Raw genomic sequence first — 20,439 nt, 5'->3', positions numbered from 1 at the left:
CATCTTTGTTTTGCCATTTACACATTTCTATCTCTTAATGAGCCGCTATCAGCACCCTTCTCAGCCATGATCACTGCCATTTACATTCCCTTTTTACTTTTGTCTGACATCTTCGCTAATTTCGCCCACCCCTACCCTTACAATATAAATCTCATCCTATTATCTTTGCCTTCAGTTCTGACAGACTCGAAATGTTGGCTCTATTCTCTCCCCACAGATGCTGTCAGACCTGCAGAGATTTTCCAGCATTTTCTGTTTTTGTTTCAGATTCCAGCAAGCACAGTAATTTTCTCTCATATAAGTAAAGACAAAAGCTGCAATTAAAGGAGCTGTGAATGGCAGAATGCTGAACAACTGTCCCAAAAGTAAAAGCATCAGAAAAAGGAGACCTCAAAACCTACAAAGAGAAAGGGCCATCACCGCCTCCAGCATGATACCACCACCAAATACATCTTCCCCCTTCCTTTCAGTGTTCCAAATGGAGAGTGTTCCCTCCACAGCAAGGTGTCCACATCTCTATAACCCCCAACATTCCCTTCCCTTCCTATGTCATCTTTCCTTGAAAGCACAGGAGACGCGACACCTGCCCTTTTCCTTCTTCTCACATCCCAAGGCCCCAAACATTCCTTCCAGGTGAAACAGCAATTTATATGTCCTTCTTTCAAGTCAGTTTCTTGTATTCACTGCTCATCATGTGGGTCTGTCTACAATGGAAAGATCAAATGCAGAGTGGTGACTGCTTTGGAGAATACCTCCGTCCAGTCCTCAAGCATGAACCTGAGCTTCTGATGGTCTGCTTTTTAAATTCTCCACGTTGCTCTCATGCTGACCTCTCTGTCCTTGGCCTCTTGCAGTATTCTAACCAAGCTCAGTGTTAGCTCAAGGTACAGCACCTCATAGTTTGATGAGGCTCTTTACAATCTTCCAGACTCAACATTTGAGTTCAACAATTTTAGATCATAACTTCTGCCTCAAATTTGTTTCCGTTTTGGTTGGTTTCACCCTCTTGATTTCTTTTGCTTTCGGATGACAGCTGTTCATCATTCTGCCATTCACACCTACTCCAGACGCATCTTTTATTTCTTTACTTGTCTATTACCACTTTTCTGATTTAATCTCTCCTGTGTTTTGCATCCAATCATACACCTTCCTTTTGGTCCTTTCTCCACACAACCACAATCCCCCTTTCATTTGCTTAAAATCTATAACATTTCTAACTCCCCAGCACTGATGAAACCGTAAATGTTAACACTCTCTTTCTCGCTTTCTCTCCCTCCCCACAGCCACTGACTTGCTGAGTATTTCTCGTATTTTCTGTTTTATTCAACATTTCTTAATGTTTTATGACTTACAATTTTTTTGTTCTGTGGAAAATGTACTGCTCTCGTTATGTTTCGATACTCATTGCTTCTGAAATATGGTGATGGTCGTAGTCTTAATTTTCATTTTACCTAAACAGAATTGACGCTCCAAGATACACAAGAGTGGGGCCGCTTGATGGCGACATGCAGAAATTAATTATTGCTGAAGAGGTAAGAAGACGTTTATTGCTTGTAAACTGAAGTATGTAAAAGATGTACAATTAATGGAATTTTAACCAATTTAAAGAAACCTCAAAAATCTTTCCCCAAGATCCCACCTGCCACTTGTACCAAGATTTCAAACCAAACCTTGAAACAAATACTTAATATTTTAAGAAAGTTAGTCTTTAAAAAATGGAATGTTCGTACATTTCACACACCGAATGTCAACATTAAGTGTTCCTGAACCAGATATAAATGGTGAGTAAAGCAGCCTGAACTCTGCAAACCATCGGCAGGGATTTTCCACGCAATCTGGCACGTGTTTTGCAATGGCGGCCCACCATTGGACAGCAGTGGGATCTTTTGGCCCTGCCGTTGTCAACGGGGTTTGCCTTTAAATGCACCCCTCACCGCTGGGAAATCTGCGACGGGGAGTGCACCAAATTGACGGGACCGGAAGATCCCGCGGGTGCGAATGTTGGAAAATTCTGGCCGGTCTTTCTGGACCCCAACTTCAAAATGGCGTCTGCTCCTGTAGGAGTATGACATTTGTGTTTCCCAGACCAATGGGGTGGATTTGAACTGAGGTCCCAAACGTGAAAGAACATTATGCAAACATATTGTGCCAGATGTTTGCATTTGAAGAAAGCATTTGTTTTGGTCTTTTTTTCCTCCCAACCTCCTCTACTCAATGCATTATTTCTGCAGTTTCATGGGCTAGTTACCCAGCTGGTATCACTCGTATAGGGCCTTTGGTTAAAAAATGCCCATTGTCAATGTGACCTGTAGACATTACAACCCCGCCTGATGCTGTTTCCTCCAATATTTAATATGCACATATACAGTTCCTCTAATTTTGACTGGATGGGGATCAGGAAGGGAAAACCTAGCAGATTGTTCTCTGTTTAAAAAACAATAAAATTTAGACATTATAGTTCTCTATCACTGTTCTGTTTGTGATCACAGTAAGAAGTCTCACAACACCAGGTTAAAGTCCAACAGGTTTATTTGGAATTACGAGCCTTCAGAACACTGCTCCACTCACCTGATGAAGGAGCGGCGCTCCGAAAGCTCGTGATTCCAAATAAACCTGTTGGACTTTACCCTGGTGTTGTGAGACTTCTTACTGTGCCCATCCCAGTCCAATGCCGGCATCTCCACATCATGACTGTGATCAGCTAACTAATTAGTGATCAGGAATTGAATAGAAAAAAAAACTTGTAATTATTTCTATGAAGGAAGTAGTACCCAGAAGTGTTGTTTGACATTATTCTATCATGTCCATGGAACGTTGTTAAATCTGTAATAGTCACCATCAATATTCTTACTGTTGCTGTGCTCAAGTGTCAATTTCATAAGAATTTGCTTCCTTTTCTAGACTGCACAGGTTCGCCCACATGCTGTAGCAGCTGTTCTTCGTGATATTAAGTTTACCAAGGATCGCTATGACAGTTTCATTGAGCTGCAAGAGAAACTGCATCAAAATATCTGCAGGTGAGCCCACCTTGGCCTTTACTTCCTGATAAATCCAACATGAAACTACCAAAAGGGAAAATTTGTACCTCAATTTTTCTAATACTGTTTAGAGACACGTCTCTCATATCTCTCAGATCTTTCCACATGTGATGCCTGTGGTACAATAATTTCAAGTCTCCGCTGCTCAATCTTGTGTTGCACTTAGCTGCATTCCAGTTGTAATGCTGAAAGTTTAGATCTGAAATAAAAGTTTGAGGAAATAATTAGTGCATGTTTGTTTCTGTAGGAAGCGAGCTCTGGTTGCTATCGGAACCCATGATCTGGATACAGTATCAGGACCTTTTACTTATACAGCAAAACCACCCTCTGAAATTAAGTTCAGACCATTAAACCAGTCAAAGGAATACACTGCTTCAGAACTTATGGATCTTTATAGGGTAAGAAACATGTTCAGTATGATTGTTCTGGCTTCAATTTAAAATAAATATAAAGAAACTTGATTAAGAAATTATTTGTTGCCATTGAACAAATAATTTTAAACTAGCATTTCCTATAGTTAATATGTAGGAGATAGGCACCTTGATTTTTTTTCAACTTGGAAATTTTGTACCCTTAAAATATTTTATTGGGACAAAAATGTTCTATTGTGCAGCAATGCTTATTGATTGCACTGCAGAAGTAACTGTTAGTTGCAAAGTCCTGGGGCACACCAAAGCACTGTACAAATGCAAATTCTTTCGAATACTGAATGCTCAAATGTTCTAGGAAAATTTGCATCCTTCGATACATGTTTTCTCACCTTACTGGCACAACACATTGGAATCCAAAAATACCTTGCCTTGTGAGGCACAGTGGTTAGCGCTGCTGCCTCACAGCGCCAGGGACCCTGGTTCAATTCCGGTCTCAGGTGGCTGTCTGTGTGGAGTTTGCACGTTCTCCCCGTGTCTGCGTGGGTTTCCTCCAGGTACTCCGGTTTCCACCCACAGTCCAAAGATATGTGGGTTAGGTTGATTGGCCATGCTAAATTGCCCCATAATATCCGGGGGACGAGCAAGGTAAATACATGGGGTTAGCAGGATAGAGCCTGGGTGGATTATGGTTGATGTAGACTTAATGGGCCGAATGGCCTCCTTCTGCACTGTAGGGATTCTATGATTCTAAATGAAAGTAACACACTGAACAATCAATTGTGCAAGGAATCCTTCCCTGCCAAGTGATATCCTAAATCTAATGCATTACTATTAACTGGTGTGATTCACTCAGATATTAACATTGTGCAAGGCAAAGACTTGATTTCAGATAATATCCACGGTAGCACAGTGGTTAGCACTACTGCTTCGCAGCTCCAGGGACCTGGGTTCGAATCCTGGCTCGGGTCGCTGTCTGTGTGGAGTTTGCACATTCTCCCTGTGTCTGCGTGGGTTTCCCCCGGATGCTCTGGTTTCCTCCCACAGTCCAAAGATGTGCGGGCTAGGTTGATTGGCCATTCTAAATTGCCCCTTAGTGTCCCGGGATGCGTAGGTTAGAGGGGTTAGTGGGTAAATATGGAGGGATATGTGGATAGGGCCTGGGTGGGATTGTGGTTGGTGCAGACTCGATGAGCCGAATAGCCTCTTTCTGCACTGTAGGATTCTACGATCCTTATATTTAAGGATTGTGTTCTCATTTAAACTCAGAATGGAAAATCCAAGTTATGAAGTAAAAAGAATTTACAAACCCATGTTCGAGAAAGCCAGCATACCTAGATTATTGAATTAAATTAAAAGGCTGGGAATAACTAAATGGGGCTCTCTCGCTTATCTGCAGTAACTGAAAAGAACGATGGAAATCTCAAAAAAATAGTTCAACTCTGTTTTCCCAGTGTTTCCGTACTCTTGTGCTGAAGTTATGGCAGATGCGTGAGGCAACACTTGCAAACATTCACTGGTTTGCAAATGGCAAACAAAGAAGTTGAAGTGAATTATGATTTATTTTAAGATTGAAAGCATGATTTGTAAAACAAATGACTTGGAAAAGTTTGCAAATTAACAGGTCTTTTAATCCTGTGAAGTAGGGCAGTATTTCAGTGACATCATGTTCCAATCATATAGACTCCATTTCGATGCACTTGGCACTTATTGAAATTTTACTGTGCGGATATTTGTGGCTTCTGTCTCAATATACCTAACATACCACACAAAAATGTGTTTTTGACTGAAGCTTTTGTCAAAGCATTGTTACAACATCCGCTTTTACAAAACTGTTTCGTTGATCTTCACAAATATATTGTGCAGTGCCATGAATTTTTAAGATTGGGCTTGGGCTGTACTTCAATCAGCAAAAATATGTATTGAATGAGGATTTTAATCCAAAATAGTTTAATAAAGTTACTGCATGCATATTTATACTACTGTTCACAGTGTGTCTCTTTATAAATGAAAGAAGTGAAACTCCAATGGTATGTGCTGGACCTGTAATTTACCCAATGGTCCTGGTCCTGAAAATGCTCAGATTGATTTCATTTCATTTTCAGACGGACAGTCACCTTCGCCATTATTTGCATATCATTGAAGACAAGCCAGTTTACCCTATTATCTATGACAGCAATGGCATAGTTCTTTCCATGCCACCTATCATAAATGGTGAGTATAGTATGCCATTTGTGGAATTATTTTTGAGTTTGTATTACATCTGTTTTTACTGGCCCAATTTTTCTACATTGAGTACTTACTGTCCAAAGTATCTCTTTTCCCAATTTTATCTGCAACCCCATCCGTCCTGAACACATGGGACAGAATTTTACAGATCCACGCCAGCGGGCTTTGCACCTGTTAAGTTCCCAGGTGGCCTTCCCACCTGCTCAACAGTATTTTTACAGGGGGGGCGGGGGGAGGCCTACATGGGCCCAGCCCCGCCCCAATTGTTGAAGCTATTTAAGTGTCATTTCTCACCTGGCTACAATTTCCAGACTGGCAGGAGGAAGTCAGGAGGCAGGTTAGGTAGGGGGTGCATGGGATGTGGTGGGGGAAATGCCCAGCAGATTACACTACTCATGCCTGGGGCCTGCCTGGGGGGAGGAGGGGTGGAGGTAGAGGCTTGTCTCTTTCAGGTTGGGGTCCCCCCAGCCCCAAGATCTGGTGTAGCCAGATAACTGCATAGCTGCACATGAAAACAGCTTAGTAGCAACATTGATCGTTGTTGGTGTTGAGTGTTGATGACGAATTGAACTATGGGAAATCACAACTAATGTAATCCACATGCATGTACTTCCCAGAGGAATTGCTGGAAAAGTTTCAGGAACAGGGTCCATGGCACAGTTTTCTCTCCCTAAGCCAAGGTTCATGAGGTTACTCATAAAGCACTTACTGCTGTTTTTTTGCTCTGTATGGTTTTGCTCTTCACTGAATAAATTCACTAAGTCATTAGTAGAACATTTATGGTATTTCTGTTATGAATGCATATCTCTGTATGTGTACTGCTTGTGGAGTCATGAATTCTAAAACTACCAGCCATAAAAAGTCAATTAGATCATTCAGCCTGTTTTGCCATTCAATTAGATCATTGCTAATATGCACCTCTGCTCAATTTTACTTCTGCTCAATTTCACCGTGGGGCGGCAAGGTTGCAGAGTGGTTACTGCTGCCTCACAGCGTCAAGGACCCGGCTTCTGGAGTCTGCACATTCTCCCCTTGTCTGCGTGGGTTTCCTCCCCCAGTCCAAAAGATTTGCAGGTTCATTGCATTGGCCATGCTAAATTCTCCCTCAGTGTATCTGAACAGCCACCAGAGTGTAAGCGTCTAAGGGATTTTCACAGCAACTTCATTGCAGTTTTAATGTAAGCTTGCTTGTGGCTAATACATAAACTTTACTTGCTTTTTCTTCATAATCCTTGGTACCCTTCCCTAACAAAACTTCTGTGTAACCTCAATTTTGAAAATTTTGATTGACTTGAGTATTCTCAGCCTTCGGTGGGAAGGAGACCAGTGGTGTTGGGAGTGGGAGGGGTGGTGATGTGATATTCCAGATTTCCATAACTCTTTGTAATAGTGTCTTGGTGCAGAACATCAGTATTGATGAAAAGAAAATGCTGATGAAACTTCATTTTGCATTCAGCAGGACAAATGCAAGAATGCCAAATTTCAAGGGGAACAACAATTTATTCTGTATAAAAGTAGAAGTGCTGATTGCTAGAAGCTGCATTTATACATGTGCAGGAATTTGTCTTCTGCATGCAAAAGAAATATGTCCAGACTTTGCACCTTTTTTTGAATAGATTTTGGTGCATTTGCCATGGTTACATCTCGACCAAGAGTTGTCTTGCCAACCAGTCAGCATCCCTTTTCTCATGCAGTTATAAATTGTTGTTGTCCAACAAATCTCTTCTGTGGTCATGATGTACTCCCTGAAGTAAGGGTGCTGAAACCTGGGACTGGTCACAATTTTTATAATTGTGGCTCTACCAATGATCCATAAGGGAAGACAGGAAAGAAAAGGTGACTGTACCAGAAACAGAAGTAGTTGACAGTTTAAAACAAACGCCTTTAACTAAAATAATGTTGCATTTTCATAATGTGGGTTGTTAGCTGCAAATTCTAGTTACAGAGGTCACCCTTTTTTAATGTCTTTGACTTTCTAGGCGATCACAGCAAAATAACACTCAACACGCGGAACGTTTTTATCGAATGTACAGCAACTGATCGCACTAAAGTAAGTACACCATTGTTTGTGAGTAGTTTCATACATTTTCATATTCAATCTTGATTATGTTTTGTAATGTTTTGCCAAACTTGAATTAAATGGTTGACTCTTTCTTGTCATAGGCAAAGATAGTGCTGGATACAATTGTCACAATGTTCAGTGAGTACTGTGAGAAGCCATTTACGTAAGTACTTCCAAAAATGATACCCACAGCAACAACAACTTGAATTTATATAGCCTGTTTAATGAACTAAAATGTCCCACAGTGCTTCACAGGAGCATTATCAAACAAGATTTGACACAGAACCATATATGGAGTCATCTGGGTTCTGGTAATTAGGTTATATGCAACCAGATTGATTAAATTAAATCAAGTCTAAATTTACTAGATCCCCCTTTTTAAAACTTGGTCAAAGCGAGAGATTTTAAGCAATATCTTGAAGAAAGGGAGAAAAATGCAGAGATTTTAGGTGAGCTTAGGGCACAGCTGAAGGCACAGCCACCAATGGTGGACCGATTAAAATCTGAGATGTTTAGAACATAGAACATAGAAAAGTTACAGCACAAACAGGCCCTTCGGCCCACAAGTTGCGCCGAACAATTTCCTTACCTTCTAAGCTCATCTATAACCCTCTATCTTACTAACCTCCATGAACCTATCCAAAAGTCTCTTAAAAGACTCAATCGAATCCGCTTCCACCACCACTACCGGCAGCCGATTCCACGCACCCACCACCCTCTGAATGAAAAACTTACCCCTAACATCTCCTCTATACCTACCCCCCAGCACCCTAAACCTGTGGCCTCTCGTGACAACCATTTCAGCCCTGGGTAAAAGCCTCTGAGAATCCACTCTATCAATACCTCTCAATATCTTATACACCTCTATCAGGTCACCTCTCATCCTTTGTCTCTCCAAGGAGAATAGACTAGCTCTCTCAACCTATCCTCATAAGGCATACCACTTAATCCCGGCAACATCCTCGTAAATCTCCTCTGCACCCGTTCTATGGCTTCCACATCCTTTCTGTCATGAGGCGACCAGAACTGGGCACAGTACTCCAGGTGGGTTCTGACCAGGGTCCTAAACAGCTGCAGCATTATCTCCTAATTTCTAACTCAATTCCTCTATTGATGAAGGCCAGTATTCCATACACCTTCTTAACCACAGCCTCTACCTGCGATACCACTCTGAGCGTCCTATGAACCCGGACCCCAAGATCCCTCTGTTCTTCCACACTGCCAAGCGTCTTACCCTTAATATTATATTCTTCCATCCTATTCGACCTGCCAAAATGAACCACCACACACTTATCTGGGTTGAAGTCCATCTGCCACTTCTCCGCCCAGTCTTTCATCTTATCTATGTCTCGTTGCAACTGCTGACATCCCTCTACACTATCCACAACACCTCCAACCTTTGTGTCATCAGCAAACTTGCCAACCCATCCTTCCACTTCCTCATCCAGGTCATTTTATAAAAATCACAAAGAGCAAGGGTCCCAGAAAAGATCCCTGGGGCACCCCACTGGTGACCGACCTCCACTCTGAAAAAGACCCATCTACGACCACTCTTTGCCTTCTGTGGGCAAGCCAGTTCTGAATCCACAAAGCAATGTCCCCTTGTATCCCATGCCCCTTCACTTTCTCCATAAGCCTTGCATGGGGCACCTTATCAAACGCCTTGCTGAAATCCATATAAACCACATCTACCGCTCTTCCCCCGTCTGTGTCTTGTCACATCGTCAAAAAACTCAATCAGACTCGTAAGGCATGATCTGCCTCGGACAAAGCCTTGCTGGCTACTTCTGATCATACTATTCCTTTCCAAATGTTCATAAATCCTGCCTCTCAGGATCTTCTCCATCAACTTACCTACCACTGAGGTTAGACTCACCGGTCTATAATTTCCTGGGCTATCTCTTCTCCCTTTCTTGAATAACGGGAACCACACCCGCCATCCTCCAATCCTCCGGAACCTCTCCCGTCTCCATTGACGACGCAAAGATCATCGCCAGAGGATCAGCAATCTCTTCCCTCGCCTCCCACAGTAAACTGGGGTACATCCCATCCGGTCCCTGCGATTTATCTAACTTGATGCTTTTCAACAGCTCCAACACATCCTCTTTCCTAATGCTCAATCTTCTCAGTCCACTGCAAATCTGCACTGCAACTACCAAGATCCTTTTCCACTGTGAATACTGAAGCAAAGTATTCATTGAGTACCTCTGCTATTTCAACCGGTTCAATACAGACTTTCCCACCGTCACATTTGATAGGTCCTACTCCTTCACATCTTATCCTTATTAGTTTAGTGAGCCCAGGATGTGATGGGTGAACAGCACACAAGCAGCAGAGATTTGGATAATCACATGTTTCCATGTGGGGGTGGGGTGAATGTGAGAGGCTGGTGAGGAATGGATTGGAATAATCAAGTCTAAAGGTGTCACCGACATGGATGAGGGTTTGAGCAGGACTTGAGCTGGGTTGGAGTGGGGACAGGAGACATTATGGAGATTGAAATATCTGGTATTAGTCATGGTGTGGATATGTCAGAATTAGATTTATTTTTTCCTTAGCATCTGAATTAAAAGTTTGTATTCTCAATCGAAGAAAAACTATATTGGTATATATAGAAATTAAATAATAGTCTGACAAAACAAAATTGGGTTTTAGGCAGTTAAAGTGCATTTTTAAACTTCTAATATCAATTGCTGCTATTTGTAACTGCTTCCCAAAAAAGCTATGGCTTGGGATAGTTTTTGGATTTTAACATGATACACGTGTAATTATCAAGTGCATTTGACTTGCTGGAAATTTACCTTGAATTAAAATTCTAATCTGTTTTCCAGAGTTGAGGCAGCTCAGGTGATTTATGCTAATGAAGAAATATGTATTTACCCAGTGAGTATAATCAGCTGTCCTTTTCATTGTGCAAGTTGTATAGTCGGTGCCTTTGATTGTAATCACCTAATATTATCAGGGCTGGATGTGACCTCCAAAACAACTTTACATTTCTAAAATTGCGAAGAAATTAATGTCGTACCAAGTTAACATTTAAACTGCTGATTCCATGGAATTGAAAATGGATAATGTTGCAGTATGTGGGCTTTGTGTTGTGTGTTCATGCTGCCCAACTTTTTAATTCTCTGCACAATATAGAATTTGAATTGATAAACTTAATTAAGTATTCAAGGAATGTTGGAAAATTAGGCGTACATTGACCATGTGGCAATGTACGTATCATGTTCATCACTGAAGAAACAAATCAGCTCAAACTATGCAGAATATGATGAATATTTTTTGTGAGCTGCTGTATTTTGTCAGTAGAATTTCAATTGGTTGTAATTGTCAATAAACAGAAGAGCTGTGCTATCAATACTTGAATTATGAAAAATACCCAACAATGCAGTTGTGCATTTCTTCCAGTCCAAACTTTACAGCCTGGCGCAAGCAATTGGATTAAATTAGACTTGTCACTGGTGCTTCTTTCTATAAGTAGTGGTAGGAATAAAGGGAGCCATTTGAAATAAGAACCTCACACAAATATAACTTTCACAATATTGAAGTATATTAGCTGAAGTGTGATTTTTTTTTTCTTTTTGTGATGTTATGATTGGAGTATGCTATAACCGTGATCATATCAAGTTGTTTTAAATTCTTCTCTAAATCAGTCTGTTTCAAACTTGATTGCAGTGGGTTTTTAAAATGTAACCCCTTTTCCGTGTCAAGGATTCTGATTACAACATTTGAAAAACTGTATGTCTAATAAACAGAACTCCTGTATAATTATAAACAAGACAACGTACTTGGAATGGACCTGCAACTGAGCAACATTTTCTTTCAAATACAAAAACTATACAGGTTGTTCAACTGATTAGAGATTATTCTGTCCAAGCACGTTGTACAGAGCTCCCTGGTAACTTTCAGATAAATCTATTACTAGTTCTAGTACTGCTACCGGGTTGTCAGCACCAGCACTACACAAGTGTGTTTTTTCTTGTGAAATATGATTCATCTGAATTGATCTGGTGTTTGTCTTTGTTTTTTTTCATTCATACAATGAGAGTGTTGTTGGTAAAGCCAGTATTTATTGCCTTTTCCTAATTTCCCTTGATAGCATTCCATGGGTACACCTACAGTGCTGTTAGGAAGTTAGTTCTAGGATTGCAACCCAGCAACACTGAAGTAATGATATAGTTCCAAGTCAGGATGATGTGTTACTTGGAGGGGAAGTTGCAGGTGGTGGTGTTCCCATTTGTCTGATGCCCTTGTCACTAGGTGGTAGAAGTTGTAGGTTTGGAAGGTGCTGTCAGGGGAGTTTTGGTGAGTTGCTGCAGTGTATCTTGTAAATGGTACACATTGCTGCCACTGTGCATTGGTTCTGGAAGGAATGAATGTTTAAGGTGGTGGATGGGGTGCCAATCAAGTGGGCTGCTTTGCTCTGGATAGTGTCACTTGAGTGTTGTTGGAGCTGTACTCGTCCAAGCAAGTGGAGAGCATTCTATCATACTCCTGATATATGCCTTGTAGATGGTGGGATTCAATAATGGTGAAGCCACTGAATGTTGAGAGGAGGTGGTTAGATTCTCCCTTGTTAATGTTGGACATTTGTGTGGTATGAATGCTTCTTGTGAATCAATAGTGTAGTCTGAGATAAGTACCAGATTTCCCAACCCACTTGTGACTGGCCAGATGGAACCCAGAAAAAATCATTCTCCAGAAAGGTTGACTTTTTCTGGAGAAGAGGGAAGACATTTGTACGGGGTTAAAAGAGTATTAACATAACTGGTGACAACTTTTTTTCTTCTTTTGCAGGAAATGGGGTACAGAAAGGAGATTCTAAGTGCAGACTTCATTAACAAACGAGTAGGAATCAAGTAAGTTACTCAAATTTATATATTTAATTGGCTGAATTGAACTTTAATTGAACTGCATTGAGGGGAGGCGATGGCCTAGTGGTATTATCACTAGACTATTAATCCCGAAACCCAGATAATGTTCTGGGGACCCGGGTTCAAATCCCACCACGGCAGATGGTGGAATTTGAATTCAATAAGAAATATCCAGAATTAAGAATCTACTGATGACCATGAAGCCATTGTCGATTGTCAGAAATTTCATCTGGTTCACTAATGTCATTTAGGGAAGGAAATCCTTACCTGGTCTGGCCTACATGTGACTCCAGATCCACAGCAATGTGGTTGACTCTCAACTGCCCTCTGAGCAAGGGCAACTAGGGATGGGCAATAAATGCTGGCCAACCAGCGACGCTCGTGTCCCACAAATGAATAAAAAAAAACTTGAAGGTCTATTTCTAAAATTGTGTTTCAATTTTATTTGTAGTGAAACAGCTAAGTCTGTAGCTAAATTGCTGACTCGGATGTACTTAAAGTCCAAAGTGATGGGGGACGGGGCACAAATAGAAATTGAAATCCCCCCCACAAGAGCAGATATCATCCATCCATGCGATATTGTGGAAGATGCAGCAATAGCCTATGGTTACAACAATATCAAGATGACAGTTCCAAAAGCCTATACTGTAGCTAATCAGGTAAGTCTTAAGTTGAATGCTTGTAGTAGATTTCAGAGATTTGCATTGTCCATTGACAATTAACCCTAGCAGAGATGATGCATGAATGAACATAGAACATAGAACAGTACAGCACAGAACAGGCCCTTCGGCCCACGATGTTGTGCCGAGCTTTACCTGAAACCAAGATCAAGCTATCCCACTCCCTATCATCCTGGTGTGCTCCATGTGCCTATCCAATAACCGCTTAAATGTTTCTAAAGTGTCTGACTCCACTATCACTGCAGGCAGTCCATTCCACACCCCAACCACTCTCTGCGTAAAGAACCTACCTCTGATATCCGTCCTGTATCTCCCACCACGAACCCTATAGTTATGCCCCCTTGTAATAGCTCCATCCACCCGAGGAAATAGTCTTTGAACGTTCACTCTATCTATCCCCTTCATCATTTTATAAACCTCTATTAAGTCTCCCCTCAGCCTCCTCCGCTCCAGAGAGAACAGCCCTAGCTCCCTCAATCTTTCCTCATATGACCTACCCTCCAAACCAGGCAGCATCCTGGTAAATCTCCTCTGCACTCCTTCCAGCGCTTCCACATCCTTCCTATAGTGAGGTGACCAGAACTGCACACAATATTCCAAATGTGGTCTCACCAAGGTCCTGTACAGTTGCAGCATAACCCCACGGCTCTTAAACTCCAACCCCCTGTTAATAAAAGCTAACACACTATAGGCCTTCTTCACAGCTCTATCCACTTGACTGGCAACCTTTAGAGATCTGTGGATATGGACCCCAAGATCTCTCTGTTCCTCCACAGTCTTCAGAACCCTACCTTTGACCCTGTAATCCACATTTAAATTTGTCCTACCAAAATGAATCACCTCACATTTATCAGGGTTAAACTCCATTTGCCATTTTTCAGCCCAGCTTTGCATCCTATCTATGTCTCTTTGCAGCCTACAACAGCCCTCCACCTCATCCACTACTCCACCAATCTTGGTGTCATCAGCAAATTTACTGATCCACCCTTCAGCCCCCTCCTCTAAGTCATTAATAAAAATCACAAAGAGCAGAGGACCAAGCACTGATCCCTGCGGCACACCGCTAGCAACCTGCCTCCAATCCGAAAATTTTCCATCGACCACCACCCTCTGTCTTCGGTCAGACAGCCAGTTACCTATCCAATCGGCCAACTTTCCCTCTATCCCACACCTCCTCACTTTCATCATAAGCCGACCATGGGGGACCTTATCAAACGCCTTACTAAAATCCATGTCTATGACATCAACTGCCCTACCTTCATCAACACACTTAGTTACCTCCTCAAAAAATTCTATCAAATTTGTGAGGCACGACTTGCTCTTCACGAATCCGTGCTGACTATCTCGGATTAATCCGCATCTTTCTAAATGGTCGTAAATCCCATCCCTAAGGACCTTTTCCATCAATTTACCAACCACCGAAGTAAGACTAACCGGTCTATAATTACCAGGGTCATTTCTATTCCCTTTCTTAAACAGAGGAACAACATTCGCCATTCTCCAGTCCTCTGGCACCATCCCCGTGGACAGCGAGGACCCAAAGATCAACGCCAAAGGCTCTGCAATCTCATCCCTTGCCTCCCACAGAATCCTAGGATACATTTCATCAGGCCCAGGGGACTTATCGACCTTCAGTTTATTCAAAACTGCCAAGACATCCTCCCTCCGAATGGCTGATGGAACTTGGCATTTTATCAAGACCTGACAAAATCTGGTCTTGAATGCATGGTGGGATAGAAATTAAAATGAAGATAAATAACAGAAGAAGCATCATATAACTTTAATATCTGGAAAAATAAGTTAATACAAAAAAAATTTACATACTTTTGTCCTAAATTAAAGACATTTACATTTTATGTCCGTAGGATTCTCCAAATTTTCACACAGCTAGTGAATTCTAGTTGAAGTATAGTCACTGTTGCTATCCAAACCAATACGGCAACAAGGTTCCACAAACGTCAATGAAGTAAATGGCCGCTTAATGTCTCTGATGTTCTGATCTCTGTAACAGTGAAAACTGAGAGGTTTACTGCTAATGAGGGTCATCATGGCACAGGAGATTCTGGCAAGCCAATTTATCCAGGAAAGAGGAACTTCCAATACCTCAGAAAGGCTCTGTGGGAGCTCTTGCTGATGGTTGCTGTTGGTCCCCTGTTAGCGGAGGACCATACGTGATTCTCGCCGGTGAGGACCTCTGCTGGCGAGGCCATTAAGGCAAGTGAGCCTGGACAATTGAGTACCGGATTCACTCATCATGTTAAAATTAACCTATAAATATTTAAATCAGCCTTCCGGTCTTCCCGGGCATGAGACTGATTACGCCGGCTTAACTGGGCAGGTAATATCGCAGAGGCGAAAAACTGGGTGCGAACCCGGTTTTTCGCCTCTCTCGTGGTCTTACCAGCTCGCCATGCCAATCGACCAGTGTGATGAGCCAGAAAGATAGTCCCCTAGGGTTTTTTTTGCTGAACTGAGAGGATTACGATGATGAGCACTTCAAAATTCTGAAAGATTAGAATAAGGAAAATAGTGATAGATTATTTTTATTTGTCAGCAAGATGGTAAAAATATAGATTCAAAATAATTATAAAAGGACCACAGAAAGATTAGAATCAATTAATTTATTCTGCTATAAACTGTTGTTAAAGTAGAGTGCATAAAATATTTCAGAAGGCAATGAGATAGTTGATGAAAAAGAAGACCACTAAAGAGTATCTTCAGGTGGATTGGCCATGCTAAATTGCTCCTTAGTATCCAAAGATGGTTTGATGGATTAGCCATGGGAAATTTGTCGAGTTACGGAGATAGGACAGGGAGAAGGTCTGGGTACGATACACTGTCAGAAAGTTGGTGCAGAATTGATGGGCTGAATGGCCGCTTTCTGCATTGTAGGGATTCTATCTGCACCAAGCATAAAATGGAATTAAACTAGGTGCCTTGAGTTGAACAGTAAAATGCAGGGCTGTTTTTGTGCTGTAATATTCCATAATTCTATAAATTGGTATTAAGATTGGATCATCAGAATTGCATAATATCCAGTTTTTAAAAAGCCAATCAGTTCATCAGAAGCACAAGAATAGTCCCGAGTGATTTGAAGTAATTAGTTGTAAGACTTGAACAATACTGAGAAGTGACTATAAATGCTCAAAACTACTTAGACTGATGAGAGCTTTGCCAAATAAAACATAATTTCTGTAACTAGGAGTTAATATCTTATTACTGTAAAGGTTGCAATCAGCAAATTACCACTAAGCTACAATTATCTGGTGCCGTTTTAAGTAAAAGTAAGTGCTATACTGCACCACCTGCATGGTAGTAGTTTGGAGCCACAGCTTATTTGATGATGTGACTACATTTCGATGGCCCAGATTTTGCCCAGTGATGGCACTTGTTACTGACATTGAATATATCTTCACATACACTGACTGCAGTGCCGGTGGCAAGACCTTTGGTTACCCTGAGGGAGGATTGCGTCCTGACATGAACTGCAGCTCGGCACAGTTGCCCAGGCTAGTGTGGACTTAAATGGCAGGCAGTTGTGAGCACGCATACAGTCACTGCACCACAAAAATGGCCTCCTGCGGTAAAAAATATGTCAAAAACAAAAATGCACTGAAAAATCATGTTTTTCAGTTGATATAATTGGTTGCACAAAATTTAAAAATGTAAACTTTTGAAAAGTACAATAATAATTTTGATTATAAAAATAATTTAAACAAATGTTTAACAAGTCTGACAAATATAAGTTTACCTTTAAAACAAGATTTTAAAACATCTTCACGTTAAATAATTTGTGAATTGAGAGGGTGCCCCCTTATGCCTGAAAATACAGGTATAAAGTTCATTTGTTATTAGTGAGCATTTGGCCCAAATTTGCAGTGGTTCCTGAACTAGCGAACCCTTCGGGTAGCATTGATTGGCCCTCCGCAACTTTTAGATTTGCACACTGTGGTGCGAGGTGCGCCCTCTGGAAATTGGGGGGTCTCTTTGAAATCCTGTAGCCACGGATGTTGAACATGTCGCCACTCATGGTACCACAAAAGCTGAAGTTGTTTGCGGCCTGGTCACCTGATTGCTTTCATTTTACCTTCATTAGTTCGCGTTGAACAAATTGTGTGAGCTGCTGAGGCTGGACATGGCAGCTGGTGGATTCACGGAGGCCTTGACCTTTGCCTTGGTGAGTTCATTATCTTTTCCTACTGTTTGGAGCCATTGTAGAAACATTAATAAGATCCACTTCATTTTTACGGTTTAAAATATTTTGCTCTGAATTGAGCTCATTCATGATCTCACTTTGATGGTGATCAGATACGCAACCTCTGGTATGTATTAAGATAATTTATTTCAGTGTAATATTGGGGAGAAAGCACAATTTTTGGACGTTTGTTTTTCCAACGGCTGCTGTTTTCTTTTGAAAGACAGAATGGCAATGATAGTCTTACAACATGAATCTATTTTTTAAAGTCAGGTGTCACTCTTTGCAGTGATTGACTCAGAATTTCCTTTAATGTGCATTTGTTGGAATTGTAATAATGTACCCAATGAACACTTTGTCAATTTATCATTGGCCAACAAAGATTATTTTTGAACCCTACATTTCAGAAAAAATACATCCTACTCGATGGGCCGAATGGCCTTTTCTGTGCTGTATGACTCTATGGCCAGTATTTTACGACCTCGCTTGGGCGAGGGTCGTAAAATCCTACCCGAGGCCAACAAAGAATTCTGTTCTGCGAGAAATTGGGGCGGGTGTGGCAATAAAATTCCAGCCTATGACTCTACTGACAGAACACTTCTAGCAGAACCCATGAATGCATCAGCAGGACATTTCATGGAGTATTAGGATGTAGGTTTCTGATTCCTCTCTTTTTCCCCTCTCCCTACCCCTGCCCTGTGTTAAATGATTCATCCCTGTTGAATCTAGGTAAATAAGGGGATGAAAGTTGTTTGATTCTTTGGAAGAGTTGACTGCATGCAGAGTTGGCAAGAGTTGACATTTAGTCCAATACCTGCAAAAGACCTGATTATTATGGAGCATCATTAGTAGAGTGCTGGGAACCGCTTTTAGTAAGATTCATGTAATTGAGAAGACAATTTGAAGAGAGTGGCTGATGATTTTTTTAAGAGCTGCAGTATGCAGATTCTCCTGTTACTGACTGTACAGCTTCCAAATAGTGTTGGATGGAAGACCAGAGAAAAGCCGGTTAACTCTCTCACTCTGTAGCCAAGAGGACAGTGAAGCGACTGTTGCAGGCTTCTGTTAGATCAGGGGAGATGATGGCCTAGTGGTATTATTGCTAGACTATTAATCCAGAAACTCAGCTAATGTTCTGGAGATCCAGGTTTGAATTCTGCCATGTCAGATGGTGGAATTTGAAGTCAACAAAAAATATCTGGAATTAAGAATCTAGTGGTGACCATGAAACCATTGTCGACTGTTGGGAAAAACCCGCCTGGTTCACTAGTGTCCTTTAGGGAAGGAAATCTGCTGTCCTTACCTAATCCTTACCTTCAGAGCCACAGCAATGTGGTTGACTCTCAACTGCCCTTTGAACAAGGGCAACTAGGGATGGGCAATAAATGCTGGCCAGCCAGCAACCCCCACGTCTCCACAGGAATAGGGAAGTTGTGAGCGAAGACCGGGGTGACTGGCCTGACTTTCCCTGCAGTTTGATAAAGTTCATTCACAGCGCCAGGGATACGGGTTCAATTCCACCCTTGGATGACTGTGGAGTCATCCAGGTGAGTCCTTCTTCAGGTGACTCACCTGAAGAAGGGGCTTAAGGCTCCGAAAGCTTGTGGCTTTTGCTACCAAATAAACCTGTTGGACGTTAACCTGGTGTTGTTAAACTTCTTATTGAATTGCTGCACCATCCAAAGCTGGAAGCGTATGCTATCAGTCCATGGATCATCAGGTCACTGGATTATTCTGAAGTTTACAAATTAATGTAGCCATTTGCAGTAGCTAAACTGATGTGATTATTTCAATAAAATTATTGCTATAAAACTGTTCTGCAGGATTTATCAAAATGTGTAGATGCCGGCGTTGGACTGGGGTAAACACAGTAAGAAGTTTAACAACACCAGGTTAAAGTCCAACAGGTTTATTTGGTAGCAAAAGCCACACCAACAACACCAGGTTAAAGTCCAACAGGTTTATTTGGTAGCAAAAGCCACACCTTAGTTGGTGTGGCTTTTGCTACCAAATAAACCTGTTGGACTTTAACCTGGTGTTGTTAAACTTCTTACTGGATTTATCAAAAACAGGAATGACCCTAAGAATTTATTCTTGAATGCTAACAAAAGACTGCAAGGTTCTCTTTAGAATGCTCCTTGCGTTGCTGAGTTACACATGTGAAAACATTGGCCCAGAACTTGCTGGGCAATTAATGGTGTCTGAACAACACGTGCCTTAATCAGTATGCAAATCGATCAGCAACCTGTGGTGAGGAAGAGGTGAGGTGACCTGACCATTACAAATTTCCATAAGTTGTTGGCATCGGATCCCTTAATCTTCCGTTGACTTCCATGAAGTTGCTGCATTTGCATGTGAATTGTCCATTAAACCTGCTATAGAAAGCAAAGTCTAATAATCAATAGTGTAAAATAGCCTTTCACAATGCGATATTTGTTAGTGGTGGATAATCAATCTCTCTAGACAGGTAAGTGAACAGTTTAAAGTATGGCACCTCAATCCTGCATATGGTGAATTGTTTTTAGAAACATTCAACATGTTAAATTTTAAATGTTTTGATTTTAGTTTTAATGTTACCATTCTTTTCCCTTTCAATCCAATCTTTATCTCCCTTTGTTTATTTCTCTTTGTTTACCTGATTCAAATGAATTCATCCACTCTCGAATTCACTTTCCTTCTCAGCCCTTTGCTCATTTCCCAATACTTAAATCTCATTTGATCTCATCATTCATTCAAATCCAAGATGCTACACCATTATCAGCTTGCCCTTTTAGTTGACCCACTTTGCGGATAACGATTTTTTGAGCTGAAGTGTGCGTGAACAAATCTAACTAATAGAGTACATGATAAAATGCCCTGCTGTAATAGATTCTGGGCCACTGTGTTTAAACAGCTTGTACTGTATAGAATCCCTACAGTCCAAAAGGAGTCCATTCGGCCCATCAAGCCTGCACCAACAACAATCCCTAACCCGTAACCCCATGTATTTACCC

The 20,439-nt window shown here is 41.4% G+C and overlaps 1 protein-coding gene across 1 annotated transcript in view; it reads left to right on the top strand.

Annotated features, from left to right (window-relative positions):
• Window positions 1-20,439, top strand: part of farsb (phenylalanyl-tRNA synthetase subunit beta) — a 66,091-nt gene that overhangs the window by 3,935 nt on the left and 41,717 nt on the right. Inside the window, exons 4-13 of the mRNA XM_078208811.1 lie at window positions 1,460-1,532; window positions 2,902-3,017; window positions 3,286-3,436; window positions 5,512-5,620; window positions 7,615-7,685; window positions 7,799-7,860; window positions 10,529-10,580; window positions 12,495-12,556; window positions 13,023-13,230; window positions 17,348-17,428. Of these exons, the coding sequence (XP_078064937.1) occupies window positions 1,460-1,532; window positions 2,902-3,017; window positions 3,286-3,436; window positions 5,512-5,620; window positions 7,615-7,685; window positions 7,799-7,860; window positions 10,529-10,580; window positions 12,495-12,556; window positions 13,023-13,230; window positions 17,348-17,428 (985 nt within the window). The remainder of the gene's footprint in view (window positions 1-1,459; window positions 1,533-2,901; window positions 3,018-3,285; window positions 3,437-5,511; window positions 5,621-7,614; window positions 7,686-7,798; window positions 7,861-10,528; window positions 10,581-12,494; window positions 12,557-13,022; window positions 13,231-17,347; window positions 17,429-20,439) is intronic.

This window comes from Mustelus asterias, chromosome 3 (assembly GCF_964213995.1).
Source record: "Mustelus asterias chromosome 3, sMusAst1.hap1.1, whole genome shotgun sequence".
Taxonomy (NCBI): Eukaryota; Metazoa; Chordata; class Chondrichthyes; order Carcharhiniformes; family Triakidae; genus Mustelus; species Mustelus asterias.
Note: the sequence above shows the minus strand (reverse complement) of the source record. Positions and strands in the feature narration are given on the sequence as shown.